Raw genomic sequence first — 20,736 nt, forward strand, 5'->3', positions numbered from 1 at the left:
TTGTGTGTTTAAATTATATTTGTTTGTTTAAGCCTATTTGTTTATTTTTCACGCCAGTTTGAAGTAGTAGTTTCGTGTGAGAAATGGGTGCGAAGTTCATCCGAAAGGCTCACATCTCCCGAACGGAATTTCTGGAACCAATGCCTGGCAGTGCGTTCGTTCACGGCATTCTCCCCAAATACCTGGCAAATGTGGCGACTTGATGCGGCAGCTGACAGGCCCACTTTAAAGTCATACAAGAAACACACACGAACAAGCTGCTTCGATACCTCCATTCCTCTTCGACATGGGACGAGCTATGTCTGCTGTGTGTGTGCAACGTGCCTGTATTACTGACAGTCGATGGTCAGACTAACTCCCGATCGCTTGGCAGGCACGTGCGTCATTTCGTTTCCTCTCTGTGAGTGCATGATTAATGGGACATCAAAAACGGCAAGAACTTTTTTGGTTACCTTGTAGTTAGAATATTTGTAACTTTTAATATATAAATTTGACATTGGATATGTATAAGCAGGCCCACATATTTATAGTGAATAAAAGATCAAGATTAAGAAATTTAAAAACAATCATTTATTACTTACGTAAAATTTAGAAGTTCCATATTTCAGCGTTGCACAATTTAATGGTTAAATTCTATTAATTTCGAAGATCGTCTGTCTTCATCCACTAAGCGTACCGTGTCTGGAGTGGAATTTCACGTAAGTAATTTTAAACCACGTTTACCGCATCCATCATGAATAATCATTTATATTTCAAATGGAATTGGAAATATCTGAAATAAAAATAAAACAGACTGCTTCTTTTCACAGTTAGTTCGCTATATTACAACAAAGTAACATTGACAACATCCATTATATAACTGATTCTTTTTGTTTAAAAAATTGCTAACCATTGTTATAACTGTATATTTAGTCAAAATTAAAATAAATGTCTGATGAAGGGAGCGTGTGTTCTCCTGAAACGTCACAACGAAAAACTGTTTTCTTGTGCTTGTAATAACCGTAAACTACAGGAAAATAATTCTACAATGCAAGCAATGCGTACATACAAGAAAAAATGTATTACTTTTGTTGTATAATGTGTTATTTATTGCCATTTATTTTACATTTATTTATTGCAGTTACCATTGAGTTGTGGTCGGTGGAATATCGCATGTTCACATATGATGGTCTATGCGACTTCTTTCTGTGGGGATATTTAAAGGAGCGAGTTTATGTCTACAAGCCCCATTCATTAGACTAACTGAAGACAGAAATTCATAGGGAGGTGCAGCAGATCACTCAGGAGACATTGCAATGCATGTGGGGCAGCTTCACCTCTCGACTGGAAAACTGCATTATGGAAGATAGACATCACCTTCCAGATGAGATTTTTCTACGTAACACAAATGACATTACTTCCCACACCTATTCAAACCCCAGGAATAAAGTTTGGTGTCACATTAACTGTATACTCTTAATTCAAAAATGAGTACAATTCCCTGTCACCCTGTACATATTTCTGGCTTTACTGGGAATATTTCGGCATTTTTGTGATGTATTTTTCAATATTTATGACATAATTACGTACATATTTTAGTTTTATAGGATAAAGTACCAGGCTCTAGTAATGAGAAACTAATATCGTGCAATTTTGAGACCATGAAAAATAAAATTCCTCCCCTCACCTGTACAAAATGTTGAAATTCAATGTCATACCGTCCATTTTTCATGAAGTGAAAAACTGCATTTTGGATGCAAGTGAATGTTCATGATGAATGCAGTAAACACTGTGTAAGTGTTACCTACATGAAGTTGTGTGTTTCCGCATTGCACAATTGGATAGAATGTTTATAAACAAGGAGTGTCACATTAACAGTATGTGGAAACAGAAGTTCGGGGTGTTAGAACAGCACTTCAAACTTACTCATATTTCATTTCTCATGAAAAATTGAACATTTTTTTACAGGGGAGGAGAATTTTTTTCAGTGTCTCAAAATTGCACGATATTCATTCTCATTACTTATCAATTAAAAAAAAAAAATACAACTATCCAAATATCATTTTTTTTTGTCTGAATTTCAAACTAATGGCTCTTAGTGAAATTAGTGATAGGTTGCTTACCTGAACTTTCCCAGTTCAGTGGCAACATAGCAAACACTGGCAATTTTCTCCCAACCGTACATACAGTTTATAAATAAGACAACTTCTACCCTACCTGTAGGGGATGTGGGGTGCTCTTTCAACAAGGGCCGTGATGACTCGTCCCAAAGTGAGTAACGACTGGTTTATATTGCCGGCCTCACGAGCTCTCTTATCCACAGCTCCAGAACGACCGATGTTTTCACTTCCAGCCAAATCAACAAGGTACAACTTGCCATTCTTCAACAGCTCCTCACCATCAATAGAGTTCTCTTTAATGTGCACGGTTATAGAAAACACTGTATGGGACCGACTGAAATAGAAAGAACAATCAAGATTAGTAAAATATCAATGAAAAATAGGTGTTTTTCAGATTAACTTTTGCCAAGAAATATTCTATTTTTAAACACAATTCACAATCAGGGAGGCAAGTCTATGACCATGATAAAATTCAAGTATAATTCCCAGTTTTCAAGGCAAACTTTCCAAAAATTCAAGAGTACAAGGACATTTTTTTTTTCTAATTCAACCTTACGTATTACCGCCCCTCACCACCCACACACATACTCACACAAATATATAAACAATGCAAAGGGTCTGTATATTTCCAATGTATCCAAAAATTCTAATTCAATTCAATTAAACAGTAGTAAACAGTATATACTATTTAAAGTACTCACTTGAAGGGGCAGAGTATACATTTGCCATTTCACATACTCAGACTCTTAATATATCTACAAATACAAATCACAAATATAAGGCGTATACTGATCCGAGGTGCAACCACGAATTTTGGTCTTGGGGAAGGGGGGGGACAAGTACCAGGATAAAAGTACCAATAATAACAATAATTATTAGTGGTGGTGGTGGTAGTAGTAGTAGTAGTAGTAGCAGTAGTATCAACTACGTAATTATCCTCATAAATTACGCAAAAAGATGGTAGAAGTCTGTGCTAAAGCACTTATTTGGAACAAACGATTTGAAATATTTTTTAAACAGAGTCAATTTCACATTAGCCAATAATGGAAAACTAGCACACAAACTGTATTTTTGAATGGCATAAAAGATAATTCTTTTTGTACATATAACATGTATAATTTTCATGTAAAACATAGGTTTTACATATATGCAACATGAAGCAACATAAAATAAGAAAATACATATGCAACATGGAAGCGGCCCCCGTGCCCACCTAGCGTCGAATGACATGGGTACCTGGGGGAAACCCTGGGGGGTTTCAACATATATCCCATTTTGTTGGATTCTTCTCGATATCTAAGAATAGTGCAATGTCATTGTAAACGTATGTTAATTTGTGCAAAACCAGTAATACGTCAGGATGATGAAAGAAAACCTTCGTAAGCACAGCTTCATTAAAGAAGGTGAAGTGAGCTAGAAGAGTAATAAAATTCCAGCAACATATTTGCAGTCTTGTTAATGCATGTGATTTTTGTTGGATGTTGTAGTTCGAAGACATTCATCAAAAATCAACTATCGGATGGCGCCACCTGCTCCTATCCTCTTCCTCTGTTTACAGTTCTGTCCCCTTACTTCTCCCATACGGACAAGAAAAAATTGTAATTCAAGGCATTTTCCACGTAATATTTAGAGGCTTAACAAATTTTTCTGCCCGTCCGGAAATTTCTCTCTCTCTCTCTCCTCCTGCCATCACTGATTTCTGGCACCGTGGTTGTGTTGTGTATAAAAGGGGCATAAAAGTTGAGGCCGAAACTTAGCAACAAGATTTCCTGTTCCCGTGCAGAGTTCCATAACGATATTTAAATAAATAAAAAAAAGTCAATCAAGACAAAATTCCCTGACATTTCCTGGTTTTCAAGGTCTGTCGCCACCCTGAATGTAGGATGTAAATTCAAAGACTTATGCACAAGAACTAGTTAAATCATGTAAGCCTATGGTCCATAGACCAATCGGGCCATTACCAGTTTGTTTCTCCTCCTCGTAAAATGGGAAGGATGGATGTAGAAACATCTCGAAAGAAATTTAATCATAATCAAGAAGTGGATGGAAGGATATCACAAACACCAAACCTGAAATTCAAACTCAGAACTTTGTTACTAGATTGTAGAATCTTCATTTGCACTAGGGATGGGCCGATATGAAATTTTGGCTGATACCGATAAAGTACCGATATAAAATTTACCGATCCCGATAACCGATATTCTACCGATCCGATATAAAATTAGAAATGGTCCTTGAAGAACCTGAAGGTTCATTGACCACCTTAATAAATGTGCGTTTCAAGGTGACTGCAGTGAAAAAGAAATTGCATATTTATACATTTACTTTTTTAGAAAGTAGGGGATGGAGATTATCCATAAAAATTACAACAAAATGGCAGAATTTTGCACTAAATTATCAGATATTTAATGATACATCGGATCGGTAAAATAATCGGTAATTTTACCGATAAACTGATATGCCTATATCGGCTGATACCGATAGAGTACAGATTAATTTGCACCCATCCCTAATTTGCACCCTTTGATGATGTAGTAAATGCATAATTATTGATTCCCCTTACCTTGAATGTGCATTCATCAAAGTTGCTGCAGTCTGGCGTCTTTCGGACCCCTTCTCCAAGATAGCATACACTTCATTCTTGTTGTGAACAATAACTTCTTCCATTCCATGTATTATCACTGATCCCTTACGGTTGCAATCTTCATAAAGCCTACCAATTGAAAACACATACAGTAAACGAGATAAAATATCTATACATTATTTAACTTACTTAAATAACTTGCAATCTGCTATCATATCACAACGTAAGAAAATGTTCCAATGCATTACATTCTCACTCCCAAGAAAAAATCAATAGAGAACTCGATGAACACCACCACTTGTAACCAAAATAAGATGAAGTCTGAGTGCTTTCATGGTACAAGAACCTGGAAATTCTGATCAGCCACAATACTGTATAAATATGACCAAAAATGTGTTACATAGTAGACATGGAACTTATTAATCAGCAAATATATAAAAATTACCAAGGCAAATGGCATTTTTGAAACAGAACAAAATGAATTGAGCAATGTTTACGTATTACTAGGACTGAACAAATAATGATGGATAGGTGTATTATCTGCAATTTAATCAGTGATAACAGTTGGTAGTAGTGTTTTGTGATATATCACGATATTGAAAAAATATCATCCAGGCGATATCAACTAGACAATATATTGTCACTATATTTGGCGATATATCGTCACGATATTTGGCAATAAATATAGTGTTTGAGATATATTGTCACAATATTTTAGCTATATATATCGTGTCAGCGATATGTAGTCATGATATTTTAGCAATATATCATGACGATACTTGGAGATATAGTTCGTGGAGCCGATATATCACCGATATCACAACACAGAAAAAAATATTGTATCGACTGTGACTATATTTTCTTGACGATATATCGAGATATCAAATTTTTGATACCAGCTGTCCCTAGTTGATAGTCATCCCAGATCAGTGTCTTGTGAAATGTCTAAATATGCCACATACCACTTTCACATAGTGTAAAAATCCTGGAAATTGTGGGGGAAATCGATATTGTAATTAAATGATCTCTTTTGAAATTACGAATATTTTAAAGCAAGAGTGGTAGATTGCTATGGTTAGAGGCACATATTTTTGGTAATTAAAAAAGCAAAATTTCGGTACAAAAACAGAGTCGATTTCGGGTTCAAAAGCGGTAAATAAAATGAAATTTCGGTGTTAGAGCGGTGAATAATCACATGAAAAGTGCTATATAAAATGACATTTTGGTTTTAAAATTGTGAATATAATCCTAAGTTTGATTTAAAAACTGCACTTATTACACAAAATAAACTTATCCCTTCTAATAGCACATTTATGAAGTTACCAGAGTATTAAGTTTATTCCTGTGTAAATTGGTTTATTTTTGCTTCTCAAATATTTACAGCAGAATTAATCAATTTTCCATGAATTGCATAACTCACAGGATACTTCAGACTTCAGAAAGTGTCGCGTCGGTATATAAACGGTAAATTTCGTGTTTAAGAGTTAATTTCGCTTTTTGGAGTTCATTTCGCATTATTTCGTGACAAAACATGGTCACAAAATGCATCTCACACCTTTCAAAAACATGAAAAATTAACACTACTATGTGTTTTTTCACATTTCGTTTTTTCGTCAAAAACGAAATATGTATGCCCCTAGCTATGGTGTATGAAATGGGAAAAATATGTATTAAAATTTTAAATAATGGCAACCTATTTGAATTGTTAAAAATGTATGATCGAGGAAAAAAAATGGTTTTGCTTCACTGAGACTGGAAAGGCAAATCTACAAAGTGGGGAAAACTAACATCCTGGGAATATTTAATTACAGTTCTGTTGTATTAGACAAAAAAGAAAAACACATGACGAGCATATACAAGCACCCCAATTTGAATTCACAAGTGCAAACCTGGCAAATACCAGAATTATCTAATATGGATCATACACCAGAAACGTATTCCAAGATAAATGGGTGATTTTTTAATGACGTACAAAAAGAAAATTAAAAACTTGAATAACTTTTCAACAGCTTACCTCAATTTGGAAGTGTCATCAAGCGGTGCCAACAGATCAAATAATTCTTCATTATAAAGTTCCAGAAATGAAACTCTCACACTATGTTCGAGCTGCTGTACACGTAGTTCATCGAACAGATGGCTCAATGCACGAGGAATGATGCCAGCATCTGGACACTTAAAAAAAAAAAAATTAAAAATAACTCAATGAAAGCTATGGATGGAACTAACAAATTCATCAAAATAATAACGAAAATAGTTATATAGTTTACATTGGCACAATTAGCAAGAAGTGACAGAAAAGTAACATAAAATGCTAATTTAAAAGGCTTCCCTTCAAGACATTTTGATCGCATGCTACTATTACATTTCAAGACAAACTGCCACAAGAATATAAATACTGTCCATTTTACAATTTGCAGCATTTTGTTGTTTTCAATATTTACCGTGTAAAACATGGTGACATTTTGGTCATTTTTGAGTTACAAAGTAAAATGTGCCATCTTCCAATTTCCGAGTGACATTACCATGTCATACAATTTGCATTGAACTCAGTAAAGCCTTCTCAAATTGGTAAACAAAACTCAAAAATAATTTAGTTACAACATAGTTTCTAACCCAAGCCCTTCAATTAGTAAAACATGTAATGTTCAGAATTTACAATTGGCAAAAATGCTATCCTTTCATGGAGGATTACAATGATAAAAAATAAACCATTTTCATTAATTCTGAACCAAAACTGTGTGGCGAACGCACATGTATAATTGAATCTCATTGCCTATATGACAATAAAATTAATACATTGTCATAACAACATTTGAAAATGGTTAGGCTAAGTTCAGAGTTCCACACTTGTGCAATAGTTATAATAATTTAGTCATATGATTGCTCAAAATTTATTCATATAATGCAATTAAATGTCTGAAATTACTATTTAAACTAATTTTATTAAATATGATGTTTAAAAAAGCCAATTTGTATATCATGACAAAGTTATAAAATTGTGCTATATTTTGAATTCATATACATAAGTTATTTTTGACTCACAATATGAAAAACAAATATCTTCAATCATATGTCTTCTTTCAGACAAGAAAGATAAGATATATTCAAATTTATAATTAAATTTATTGAAATTGTGTACATTTGCATTGGCATCAAGGTTTATATACAAAGGTCAATTCTTTATAATTGTTCAATGTATAATATGATGTCACTCTTGGTATGTTATATCAACATTCAAAAAATGGTTATTGTAATCATTAGATAAGTATATTGTGATATACATTTTAAAATAGCTGTAACAGAGCAAATATGTACATTTACTACACAAACATTCAAGCTGTAAAGCACTTATTGACAAAAATATAAAACAAAAACAATTAAAGATAACATGCTAAAAAATCTTGCTTGAACTAGTTTCTCTAATACTAGTTGTCTGTGACTGAGTGGAATCTGAAGATGGAACAAAGATAAGTACAGAGATAACAAGATGGGATGGATATATATTTGTACAATAATTGTTGCTTTTAAAGCATTAAACTTTGCAATTTTATAACAACTTGGATATTTAAGCTATATATAGAAACCTTTTATGAATCTTGAATGAACTTTGATTATGATATAAACTTTCAAAAGATCAGAAAGTTGTGAAATGGCACTCATATGTATAAAATATGAGATGTTGAATTTGAAGCAGTTAATAGGTATCTGCTTTCATCTTGCTTAACAAGCAAGCTTATAAATGCAACAATTCCTCAAATGAATGCTTCGAGGAAAGTTACATAAAGCGACACATATGTTCTACATTTGGATGTGATTTAGCCAGATGCTGAGTTTTGAAAACTGAAGATCAGGATTGTAGAAAACCTGGATGAAGAAATTGGCATATTGAATATACTCAGTTGTAGAATGGATACATGCTAAATTATAAAAAGAAATACTAACTATCTCAAAAGGAGATATTCTCTTCTTATAAATAACATGTATATGTTATAAATGTTCTTGTTAACAAATGCATAATTTGATGCTCTGGTAACTTGTTATTTCTTGTTTTTTATCAACATAATTTGCATAAAAATGTTTATAATTGTTTCAGCATAAACATTATTCATCAGCATATGTAAGCTGGTTTTCCTTTTCATCATAGAACCGTAGCTTCCTACTGTGTTATTACATTGATTTGAATTCTGACAGGTATATATGTATAATGCTGTGCCAGTCAGGACTTCAGATTTAACCGAGGACATTTATCAAAGTGACTGATTAGTGAGATAGATCAGACTGAATAGTCTTCTCGATATTTAGTCTCACTTTCTTCTTTTTTCATCACATTTATCATCATACCTACTATGTGAAATAATAATAATCTTAAGCAAAACTCTGGTACAATGAAATGAAAAAATTGAGATACAAACATCACAAAATTAAACATCTTGCAAATTCTACTCCACATTTAGTCTGCTTAGAATATATAAAGTTCCACTATGAAGAAAAATAATGAGGATCTTGCTCCAAAGCTACAAATGCAGAACAGCCCGAACGTTAAAGAAACAATCTCGCTCTAAAACAAAATTATTTTAACTAAAACAAAACAGCCCTTTCCACCCGAAACTTTCATTAGGAGATTGAGTGCTGCATATTTTATTTTTGACGAAATATGCAAAATTATCAGTACTGTAGCAATTGTGGGAAGAAAAATAATATTCACTAGCTAATTATCATCTTTTAGCGTAAACTTTTGAAATCAAATTTGAAATTTTAATCAACGTAATATAGAAAATGTCCATTAATATATAAGGTTTGAATCATATAAAATAAACTCCTTGGTATAACAGTCCTCCAAGGGCCAGAATCTGCCAGGCAGCTGTTTCATTGGGTGATGCGTGTCCAGCATGTCTAGTTCCATCACCGCAGTTTTCTGACTTTCAAGACCAAAGCCCACTAAGCCACGCATGAAGCTAACTTTGCAGCAATTTTTATATATCAATCCAAGCGAGAACTAAGCTCATACTCTTCCATGCAAGTCTTGTCTCAACCGTCGAGCTGGTTACATCGCAAACACTGAGAAAATCTGCAGTATTCCCAACCACACAACACTTCAAATCCCGCACATGCATGTCAAGCGGAATGCATTTTTACTTTTCGTCTCCTGAACCATACAATTTTTAAAGCACTTTCTGAGCATAGATTATGTAATAAATTAATATAACTCGCGAAAGGTCTTCGAAGCATGAGGGCATGTGTGTATATTTCGAGCACGTGAAAAAAAGTAAAAGTAAACGACACGCTCCTCTTGAATTTAATGACGAGTTATTGTTTTTGGTTTAGAAAGAAATAAATTTATAAAAAACTTGGTTGCTTTGTTCGCAATACATCTTTATATAAGATACATGCCCTTCAAGTTTATACAGTGCCACAAAAAAAAAGCATGATTTGTTATTGGAGATATATACAATGGAGTGCATTGTCTGCTATTATTGTTTGATTTCAATTTATTAATCACTTTGCTAAACCAGGATTCAAATCTTGGTCTGTGCATTTCTTGGTGATAATCACCCTTCCTTTTCTTTGCACGGAACAGCAAGCATGTGTCTTCAACAAAGCCTTCATTGCTGCTAGTGGATGAAACAATAAGCCTCCCTCTCCCCTGTCGGATACTTCAATAATGGTGGTGGTCTTGCATGGTGGTATTCTCCCACGCTTGAATCAATGATGCACATCTCGTCCAAATAATTAACATGTTCCTTTTCACAGTGATATCTTTTAATACCGCAGATATTCTTTTGTCGTCAAACAACAAACAATAGTTTCCTCCTAAACTCAACCTCAAATCATTCAACACCAGAGAGAGTGAGTTTGTGCGCACATTGACGGCAAATCACCTCACACCCTGTTTTATTTTGCTCTTGTTGCCATAAGGAGGAATGTGAATTTAAAACTTGCTTGACTTTGAAGAGCTTTCTGCTTCGGATGATGCCCAAAATAACACTCGGGCAAAATTGAGCACTGAACATGAGACCTTGAAGCCATTCTCACCTCTGTATAGCACAATTAGCAATGAACATTATAAACATACGGTTAAAATAGTGGGATGTGCAACACTGGTATCACCGATTCCACGTGCTCTGCAGTTTCGCTTGACTCGTTCTTGGGCTTCAGTGTTTCTTCCGCACAATAGACATCCCAGTTGGCGAATCTGCGGATCCAAATTTGTCTGCACAGTGATTGCAACCGATCAAGTCCATACCTGGTAATGTATTATTTTGTCTGTATATTACAAATTGAATAACTTTTTTCATGCAAGTAAGCAGTTGCGTCAGAATGGAACCCCGTCTCAGCAGAAGTATATTCTGCGTGCATGTTTGGATCTACATATGCGAAAACCTGCTGCAAAGTTAACTTGACGTGCAGCTTACTTTATTTTCAAGTAGCTTCCCAATTAAAGACCCCGGTGCAAGAACCAGACAGCTCCACTTTTTGGTCAAAATTGTTTTTTTGTAATCTATCATGAAAAAATGCTCTATTTGCTGGTGCAAGAATCAGACAGCTCCAGATTTGTTGCATAGTAGGAATGGAAAAGTTGTCTGGCATGTTTCTGCTGGCACATCATCGCAGACAGCTCCTGGAGCTTGCAGCGGCTATAGCTAGTGTTCAGCCACTCGGCGACATGCAGCAGTTGCTATCGAGACCGCACACTCCAATATGTATGTTACTGTTGCTTCTAGCTATTGCACGTGAATACCCCTTACTTTTTTGGCATTTCATTCTTTTATTCAGTTTTTCGTGTCTCGTGAAAACTTTTATAATTTTGAGCTGTCTGGTTCTTGCACAGGGGTCTTCAAATGCTCTCAAGTTGCTGGATCAACAATGAAATTTTGGGGACTCCCATCAGGAAATTCAATCCTGTACCTCTCACAGCAAATGTGAGAGTGATAGCCGTTTAAATATGTGGCAGTCTGAATATGAAATTCACTTTCTTTATTTGACAAGATTTTTTTAAAAATTACCTCAAATGTGTCAACCCTAGCACTTTTGCATGTTGAGGATGCATTTTTCAAGGCACCATGGAGGAGGAAATCAATAAAGCAGGAAAATATAAAATCTAGGAACATGAAACTAGAGTTTCTTTTGGAGATCGAACCTGGAACTGATTACACAAGGGGCAAGAGCACTTGATTACTTGTGGGCCATGCTTTCATATACTGAGTGACAAAATTTGATAAATATCACAAGAAACAACAACAAAGATCCATTTAACACTGGTTAATCCAAGCTGAAATTTACTTACATCTCCCCATTGTAGATCGGTATTGCTGCCCCGTTCACCTTCCATGGTGAATGTCTTCCCAGTTCCAGTCTGTCCATATGCAAAAACTGTACAATTATATCCCATAAGTACTTCATCAATTAAAGGTTCTACAACATACTTGTACACATCATTCTGAAACCAAAAAGCAACATGTATTACATTCTGGGAATTAAATCCAAAAAGTATTAAAACTAATTTGTTGTACGAACAGATGTTCTCAAGTTACCAGCCAGCTTAAATCGGCGTTAACTTCCAACGCAACTTCCAGCGCATACATTGCTCGCCAGTAAACCCACAATTCATATTGTTATTTGTTGTAGTCATGATAAAATTGCAGTCAGTCACTAACAATGCAGTTTCTCTCCTGACTGTACATGTATAAAAACATATTACTTAAAAAATTCCATATGATCCTTGTTTAAAATTAACATGATCAGATGCAATTGTAGGAATCTCTGCAATGTAATGATTTGTTATTGTAGTTTTCACAAATTGCTAATGCATTCACCTTACTTTAATGCTAAAAATTCATATACCAAATGACATGTTATCAGTCGTTCAACAGAAGTACATAGCATCCTGGAACATTGGATCAAAATGAAAAAATCAATAATCCCAACTTCCGAGAACAATATATTACAATATTAGGGATCCCAGAACAGGCAAGAAAATCAAGAATTTCAGGAAAAATTTTCATGTTAAAAATATGTTAATAATCTAACTTTTTCCAAGTCCAATTTTTACAGAAAATTCTTAAATAAATATCCACACCATTCTGTTGTGTTGCAATGACGATTAAAACTGTTTGAGAACACTGAACAATAGAATCACTAATTAAATCCGCACCTTTTCCTCTTAGTGACTGATCATTTTATTACTCAATGTTTCCACAAAATTTCACGTGTAATTTCCAAGAGCCTAACATAAGCCCTGTTCGGCGGGCCAGGCAACTTCAAGTCGCAGCCGGAGCAAGTTCAGCAAAATTTGACTTGTTTCATCTGCAAAAGATCTTATGGCAAGATATATGCGGTTTTGGATAATGTTATTGAGGGGATGGCTATAGTTATACTTGGCGATGTTTGACAACATTCTTTGTACTCAAGATAAGTAAATGATTCTTTGAAAATGTTGGAATATTGGTTTGAAAGAAGTTCATTGTTTTATATGAAGACCACATTCACTGAATATCTCGTTAGCTTCAAAGAACGAAGAGTGTGACTTCGACACAAGATTTGAGCAATACAATCTACTTTAATGAATGCTAAGTATATATCCATAATGAGACCTAACGTGGCAACATTTTTTTCTCATATACCATATTTACCCCCTTTCCAAGAATAGTAGCTACTTTTTTTCATTCTTTCCAAAATATATTTATTCTCCGCAATTTTCCTCTTTGCAGCTTGTAAGTTAGTTGTTGCATTGACTAGTTTTATCCACAGACTGCGTGTGACTTTTTGTCATCCGGCGAGTCAGCTAAGATGATCTTAAGCCGGAAAATGGTAGTCACGTGTTTCCTCTCAGATGCATCTTACAGTCGTCTGGCTCGCCGAACGGGGCTATTGGCTGAACAACCTCCTCAACGATGGCATAGTGACAACGATCTCACCTTGTAATAAAGGGAACTCAGGTTTGACATATATTTTTTTCAGCAAAAAGCCCATTATAAAATACTCAAGAGTAAAACAGAGGACTTTTTCAAACTCTGCTTGTTAATATTAGTACCAATTGATATACGGTTTTGTGATTTGAGTATGCCATACCTTTATATGTTAATAAATGAACAATAAAATAAACAATATGATATGTAGTATTCAAGCAATGGCACGTAAATTGCATTGCCAGCTGTCTACTAAAGATTAAATGACAATATACTAATTTTGTCTAGATACGAAAATAAAATGTTATGCACATAAAACAAAAGGTCTTCTACTGCTTACCTGTTTTGAATTAGGTGCAAACGCCCTATCAAATGTAAAAGTCTTCTGGTGTTTATCCGCAGTCTTCTCCTTAACAATGACTTCTCTGTTATTCTGACACTCTACAATACTGTGGCATTTGACATTCTTTTCTAGTGAATTCAGTGGCCTACAAATAAATCAAATAAAAAATAAATCACAGTATTTATGAATTGACTAGAAAATGTTATACTTTCCTATTTTATAGGTGAAGAAATATCAAGATTAAACTTCAAATAAAAAGTCACGGTGTTAGTAAGTTGAAAAAGTAGAGCAAGATTGTTAAGTCATGGTAGGCAAAAATTGTCATCATGATCAAAAATGGTCACTTTAACAGACCACACAAGAGAGGAGCAATATGTGAAAATGCTTCGAACTGTCAGCTGCGGTACATCTACTGTGGAGTTTGAAAATGAAGTGGCAATGCATAATGCAACACTAGTACAATTATTCTCCTTAGGAGGCTTAAATTTCGAATGCGTAACAAAAATCTCTGGGCGAGTCCTGGACAACTAACATATTTACTACTAAACATCCTTATAACCTCCTCCGCTATCATGCTATTTTCAATAAACAAATCATACTATATCCATCAACTCTTTATGCTAAAACTTCCCCCTATAAAAAATGTCCCTATTTATTTCAATATTATCACTTGGTGGTCTTCCGCTGCAACAACACCTACCCTAGGGATTGGCAAATCAGTCATATACATTAGCATTTTGCAGCAATTGCTGCCACATCTCTTTTACTACTCACTACACAGGAGGTAACAAGATTAAGCCTTATTTCTATGTTAGATGAAAACACTAAAGATGCTGACCTAGGCAGTCTTTATAATATAATAAAACACTATACATGTAACTAGGGGTGCCAGACTCTTTTTCTCAGGTACCAGCATTTTTTTTCTTTTTTTTTTAATACAGGCAAAGAAAGCCATGAATCCAACTAAGATAAAGCTATACATTTTGAAAGTAAATTTAAAACATTCAACTTGTTTTAAAACAGAATTTGAAAATTCAGACATCATGTGAAAATTTTAGAGTGACACGGCGAGCAGATCCCTGTAACTATCTACCCCTGCTCAGGGTGATGTATTTCTTTCTATCATGTGATATGTCAGCATTCTCCAGACCGTGATGATGTAGACAGTTCTCACACTAGTCACTCCAAAAATACCTAACATCCCAGAGACAACTTTTATAGATTAGTTATATACATACAAAACACTAACTTCCCATGTATCTTTAAAGAGACATCTCCAACCCTGCATTGGCTAGTCAGTATATAGTTGACAAACACGCACTGGGATAGTTGTATGCCCACACCCATTCTCGGGCAGACAGTTGCACATAAGCAGCACTTTGGGAGATGCAAAGGTAATTTCTAAACCCATTACTCCAACCTTGAATAAATTGGGCATGATGGAAGCTGGGTCACAACAAAAACAATCCTCCCTGATACTTCGCTTCCTGTAATATCAGAATTAAAATTGCATTCACGCACAAAAACAGGTCTCACCCAGATTACTAGATGAGATGGGGGTCTCCGGCAGATATATAATCCTCACAGGAACTCTGCTTATATTCCACTTTTCGCTCTAACTACACATATAGATGGCTTTCCCAAACACATCCTATGTTCAGGGGCTACTGACAAGGGGTAGACAAAACTAAAAATAATTCACGCACCAGCACTCTTTTCCCACTTTTTGTTAATACAGACTAATAAAACCAACTAAGCTAAAGCTACACATTTTGAAACGTGACCTTAAAAGATATATTAATTAATACAAGATTGGAAAAAATAATTAATTCTTGTGCCAGAGTTGCATTACAATGCGTTCTAATATACGTGAGACCCTAGCATATCATTGTAGATTTGAAAATTCGTCTATATCAAGTGCAAAACTATAATGGCACATTTAATATTCTGATTTAATGATACACCTGATACAGAAAACACACAAATATGAAAAAAAAACTAATGTACTCCTATTTATTTTTATAAAAAAAAGTAATGGATTTGAAAGGCGACTGGCAACTTTGTATTTTTCTACCTCTGCTGACTTCGTAATATGAGGAAACAGGGAAGAAGTACAGAAACAGCTTGATAGTTGGAATGAGGAAATCAGAAGAGCAAGAATGAAACTGAATTGAAAGTGAGGACAAATTGGTGGTGAACTATATCAAAGTGTTCGAAGATTAATATGGAACAGAGATGTACCTATGAAATGTAAGAAGGTAACATAACACACACTATATGCCAATAATTACATACGGAACAGAGACTTGGACAATGACAGAGAGAGAAAAGAAAGATGCAGGCAGTTTAGAAGAAATTTTGAAGGAGTATATTGGGAAGGACTAGAAGGGATATAATAAGGAATGAAGAGATCCGACAGACAGTGGATGTGGTGAAGCTTCAGGATAGATCAGGAACAGATGAGATGGTTTGGGCACATGAGGATGCAGAAAGACTACCAGTAAGAGCTTACAATGCACAATGAGTGGGAATAAGGACAAAGGGGCAGACCAAGATGTCTGTGGAAAGAGCAGATAGTGGAGAGTGTTAGGAGACTAGGACAAGATTGGAATACCGTGGAAAGAGAGGAGTGGTGGAAGACCAGAAAAACATTGAAAAGCTTGACTCCTATGGTGACCCAGCCAGAGGCAGGAAACAGCAAAGACTGATGATTATGCTACTGACAGTCCCTGAAACATACATTTAGAAACTAGAGAGAGTCGCTGTAAGTCTAAACAATACTCCTAACACATTGCACAATTCCACACAGTGAAACACTTATTGCACAGAGTTGGCAACTGAAATAACAGTACCACACAAACCTACTTATTACTTCGCTATAATATATCTCCATGAGATAAAAACAAAAATATTGATAGAATATTATCTTTGCAAACCCAAAAAAATTCACTTTCTATCTGGAGTATGGAGGGTCAAGGGTACCCACCCATGCCAAAGCTTTTTGCCATCATGCGACTTGATTATACTTTTCATTGCAATAGATCTGCAGACAGCAACAAGCATTATCAGCACAAGTATTAACAATTTTTAGCATCAGAGGTATTTTAGTAGGACAGACGGTAACACTTCCATATAGTGGAGATGGATCTCTTACTTTTCACAGAAGAAAGTACTTACGAAAATCATTTTCTGTAGCGTTGTTGAGATTCGGGAATGTAGTTTTTATCCTTTTCAACGCCAATTCATGTTTTATTCTGGGAAAATATCTCTCTGACATGGAATTGCTGTTGCTGCCATTTGCTTTCTACACGTGAACACGATGTTCCGTATTTTCGCAAGATGACGTGTCTAGCATGCATCCTGAAGTTTTTAAGTTTGCCTAACCAAACCTAACCTTACCGGCAATGGTTTGTGGGGCCAACAAGGTATTAGCATAATTTCCAATTCGCCCACGAAATTAGGTATTTTTCAGTGAATAAGGTTGAAAAGCTGCATTGACACTCCAAATCGACAAAACACTGCCACATCGCGCGATAAACCAGTACGCTATCGCCATGTTAGAGAACCGAGAAAAGGAAGAACAGTAAGTACTCATAAATGTAAGAAATAGACATTATTTCCATTAGAAATTCATTATTACACCTAAAGAAATGTATAAAAATATACATAAAAATATAAAAAAGTGCGAAATAAATGATTTGTAGGTGTCTCCACTATACCGAAGTAGTACCAGATAGACTTCTGAAGCAAGTATGTGATATGAGAAATACACACCAAGTGAGTATCTTCAAAAACTGAACATGTCCAAGTATAAGAACCCAAGAATAGCTTAAATGCATATAACAGAAATATCCATCTTTTACTGTAAACAAATATTAACAGGTCTAAAAGTCACCACCCCGGCCTGTTGGAATATCATTTATAATATAATATATATATATATATATATATATATATATATATATATATTTACTGAGCTGCTGTAGTAATTCCACTTTATGCACAGATAGGCTAATTGAGACTGGACCTATAGTTCAAAGTGGGATCAGAGCCACTATGTGCCTCCACCGGGTGCCAAAAACATATTTATTTAGAATTCCATCAAATATCTTTATAGTTTTATTATTAAAATTATTATTCAATTGTATATCATTGAAGGTATAAAAACCATTTCTAGAACATTTTTTTCATTTGATATCATCCAGCACATCCCATGGTAAGAGTCTAGTTTACGTCCTATTCCTAAGGAATACGTGTCATATATCGTTGGAAAGGTTATTGTATAAGGAATTCAACAAAGTAACTCCCAAAGCGAGGAAAAATTTCCTGGAGGAGAAAATAGAGAAAAACCGATGTTGTCCGGATATGCGTGATTGAACGTACTGAGGACATTTTTCGATGATGAAGCACATCTTTATGGGTGAAATGAGTGCTAATGGAACCTAACCTGACAGGCCTAACCTAACCTCGTTCCCGTGAATGGTTAGTGGGGCTATCATGAACAGAAAGTGTACTTACCCTAAGAGATGCCGGAGCGCCAGCTGTCTGCTAGCACGGTTTTGAACGATGCACTGAATTATCACTGGGGATAAACGTATTTTACACTATCTAAAGTAGTTTTCACGTTCAGAAGACACAACGGCGCTTATGGAGAAACTGCACAGTGTTGCCAATACTGCACTAGCTCATGTCGCCGGGAAATGACCTTCCTTCACAATGAAGGTGTTACATATTTTGTATATATAATGATAATTATATGTAATTATTAATATTAATATTATACTGTGAACGTTACAGTTACCATTTTTACTATGATCCATTGCGATCACTACACGTGCGAGTGTAATGCACGAATATGACACTTCAGAAATCACTTAAAAAAGTAGAAATCACTGAGCGCTCACACAACTGAAAACACTTTTTCGAGAGAGGGAAAAAGTCTCAACAGACCAAAGCAGATCTCTCACTCAAGTAAGGGGAACCTGGCACATGGGTTAGATTCAAGTTGCAACCCAAACAAACAAATGAGTTATGGCCCAAGTGAACTGATAAGACGTGAATGACTCAAGCAAGGCATGTCATATTTCTATCTTGAAGCCCCATATTTTGTCACGTGTTGGAAAGCCTTTCAAAGGTTAATATGGTGTCTATGAATTTATGTGTAGGTTGGAGACTAAAAGGTGATCTTCATTTCAGTATTAATGTCGACAGTAATGTAAACAAAAACAACGTGTATTTGCGACAGCACTAATGTTGCTCACAACAGCAGCATTGGAAATAATTGTCAATTATTAAATTTAAGTAATGTCAATTCTATTATAACAAACTGCATGAAGTTAATATTTTTACTGAATGGAAATAAATAACAACTCGAAAACTTGGTGGTGATTAGCCGGAATGCTGCCGTGAGTCAGCTCAAGATGGCCAGACAACGTCTCCTTACTTCGCGCGTGGTTCGGGTTAAAAAGAAACTCCAAATGCATGGAAATAATATTTCTGGGAACCTTTGAATGGTTATAAAAAATAATTTCATTATTTTCTCCACAACTTTGTCGCTGGAAGTTTTTACTTGGAATTACAGAACAGAAAATGGCCAGCGACGACATTTTCTACTGCACGAATATAAAAAATCTCCACATACTTTATTTGAATATTTTTTAATGCAAATATGCTTTAAAGTATTGATAAATTCTGAGCACCTACGACAATTAAAAAACAGTGTCAATTTTTTAAATAATGAATGCTTCAATTTTACGGCATGTTTCAACGTTAGGAATGAAAACAATGTTAAAATTTTGTTTTCACAGAAAATTTGCATTTTTAATTTATCTAAAAATATGTAAGCAAGTTACCAGTTTTTTGTGTTCACCATTGTATGCTCCACAAAACTTCCTGCAAAACTGCAGGTACCGATTTTACTTAAGCTAAATTTGTAAACCCAGAAACTTCACAACAGCGCGCTCGTATTTTCCCATAACAAAAGCATTGTCCATAAGAGCCCATTGTGTCTTCTGAACGTGAAAACGACTCTAGAAGTTTTTGGAACCTGTTCGTCTTTAACACGCATTCACAATGAGGACACAAAGACGAGCATGCAGTGTTGTTAACTCCTTTCGGTTACACCAAAATGCAAGGACGTAAACTAGACTCTAGCCCTTCCCATGACTTTCATGTCACTCTCCTAACTCAGGGTAAGTGAATCTTTAGCATCTTGAGGCCAGTATGATTTACCCTGCCATCAGGAACAATAGTACTCCTCTTTTTTTCTCATCCCTTCAAATTTAAGTTTTAAATCAAAATATAACATTCTCTGCCACTTTTCAGGCTAATGTATCTACAATACATAATAATTCACAAACATTTTTAAATAATCAATGATGTGTCTAACTAATGTCATTGCCGGAAAAATCTCAAACTTCAACACTTGATTGACAATAATATCACTCTCCTGATAGTTTCGTGCCTGGAAGTATGACATAATACCCAGGAAGGTGGGGAAGTAAGAGAGTAGCATTATTTCTGCTTCCTGGACAGTTTTACGGCATTTCGAGTTTTTAATACTTCACTGTGCCTCTTTTCTATATATACGCCATAGCCTACCGCAAATAACTGTGAAAATGAGCTCCTTCGTGATTTATTTTTACACATTTTCGAAATTCATTCATTCTTGCTTTGAAAATGTTATATTTTGGAGAGAATTGCCCTTTTATGCTTTATCAAATGCCTAATTGTCGCATTTGAGGCTGATCTTGGGTTATGATACATAGGATGAACTTGATGCTCAAACCGAACGTCAGATGTAGC

General features: G+C 35.1%; 1 protein-coding gene across 1 annotated transcript in view; it reads right to left on the reverse strand.

Moving 5' to 3' along the window:
- Klp61F (Kinesin-like protein at 61F) overlaps positions 1-20,736 on the reverse strand; it is a 110,199-nt gene that overhangs the window by 88,850 nt on the left and 613 nt on the right. The window contains exons 2-6 of the mRNA XM_083142460.1: positions 13,930-14,077; positions 11,969-12,121; positions 6,698-6,855; positions 4,663-4,812; positions 2,197-2,433 (exon numbers count right to left, since the gene is read on the reverse strand). Of these exons, the coding sequence (XP_082998586.1) occupies positions 2,197-2,433; positions 4,663-4,812; positions 6,698-6,855; positions 11,969-12,121; positions 13,930-14,077 (846 nt within the window). The remainder of the gene's footprint in view (positions 1-2,196; positions 2,434-4,662; positions 4,813-6,697; positions 6,856-11,968; positions 12,122-13,929; positions 14,078-20,736) is intronic.

Source organism: Lepisma saccharinum, chromosome 21 (genome assembly GCF_977018435.1).
Source record: "Lepisma saccharinum chromosome 21, izLepSacc3.1, whole genome shotgun sequence".
Lineage (NCBI taxonomy): Eukaryota > Metazoa > Arthropoda > Insecta > Zygentoma > Lepismatidae > Lepisma > Lepisma saccharinum.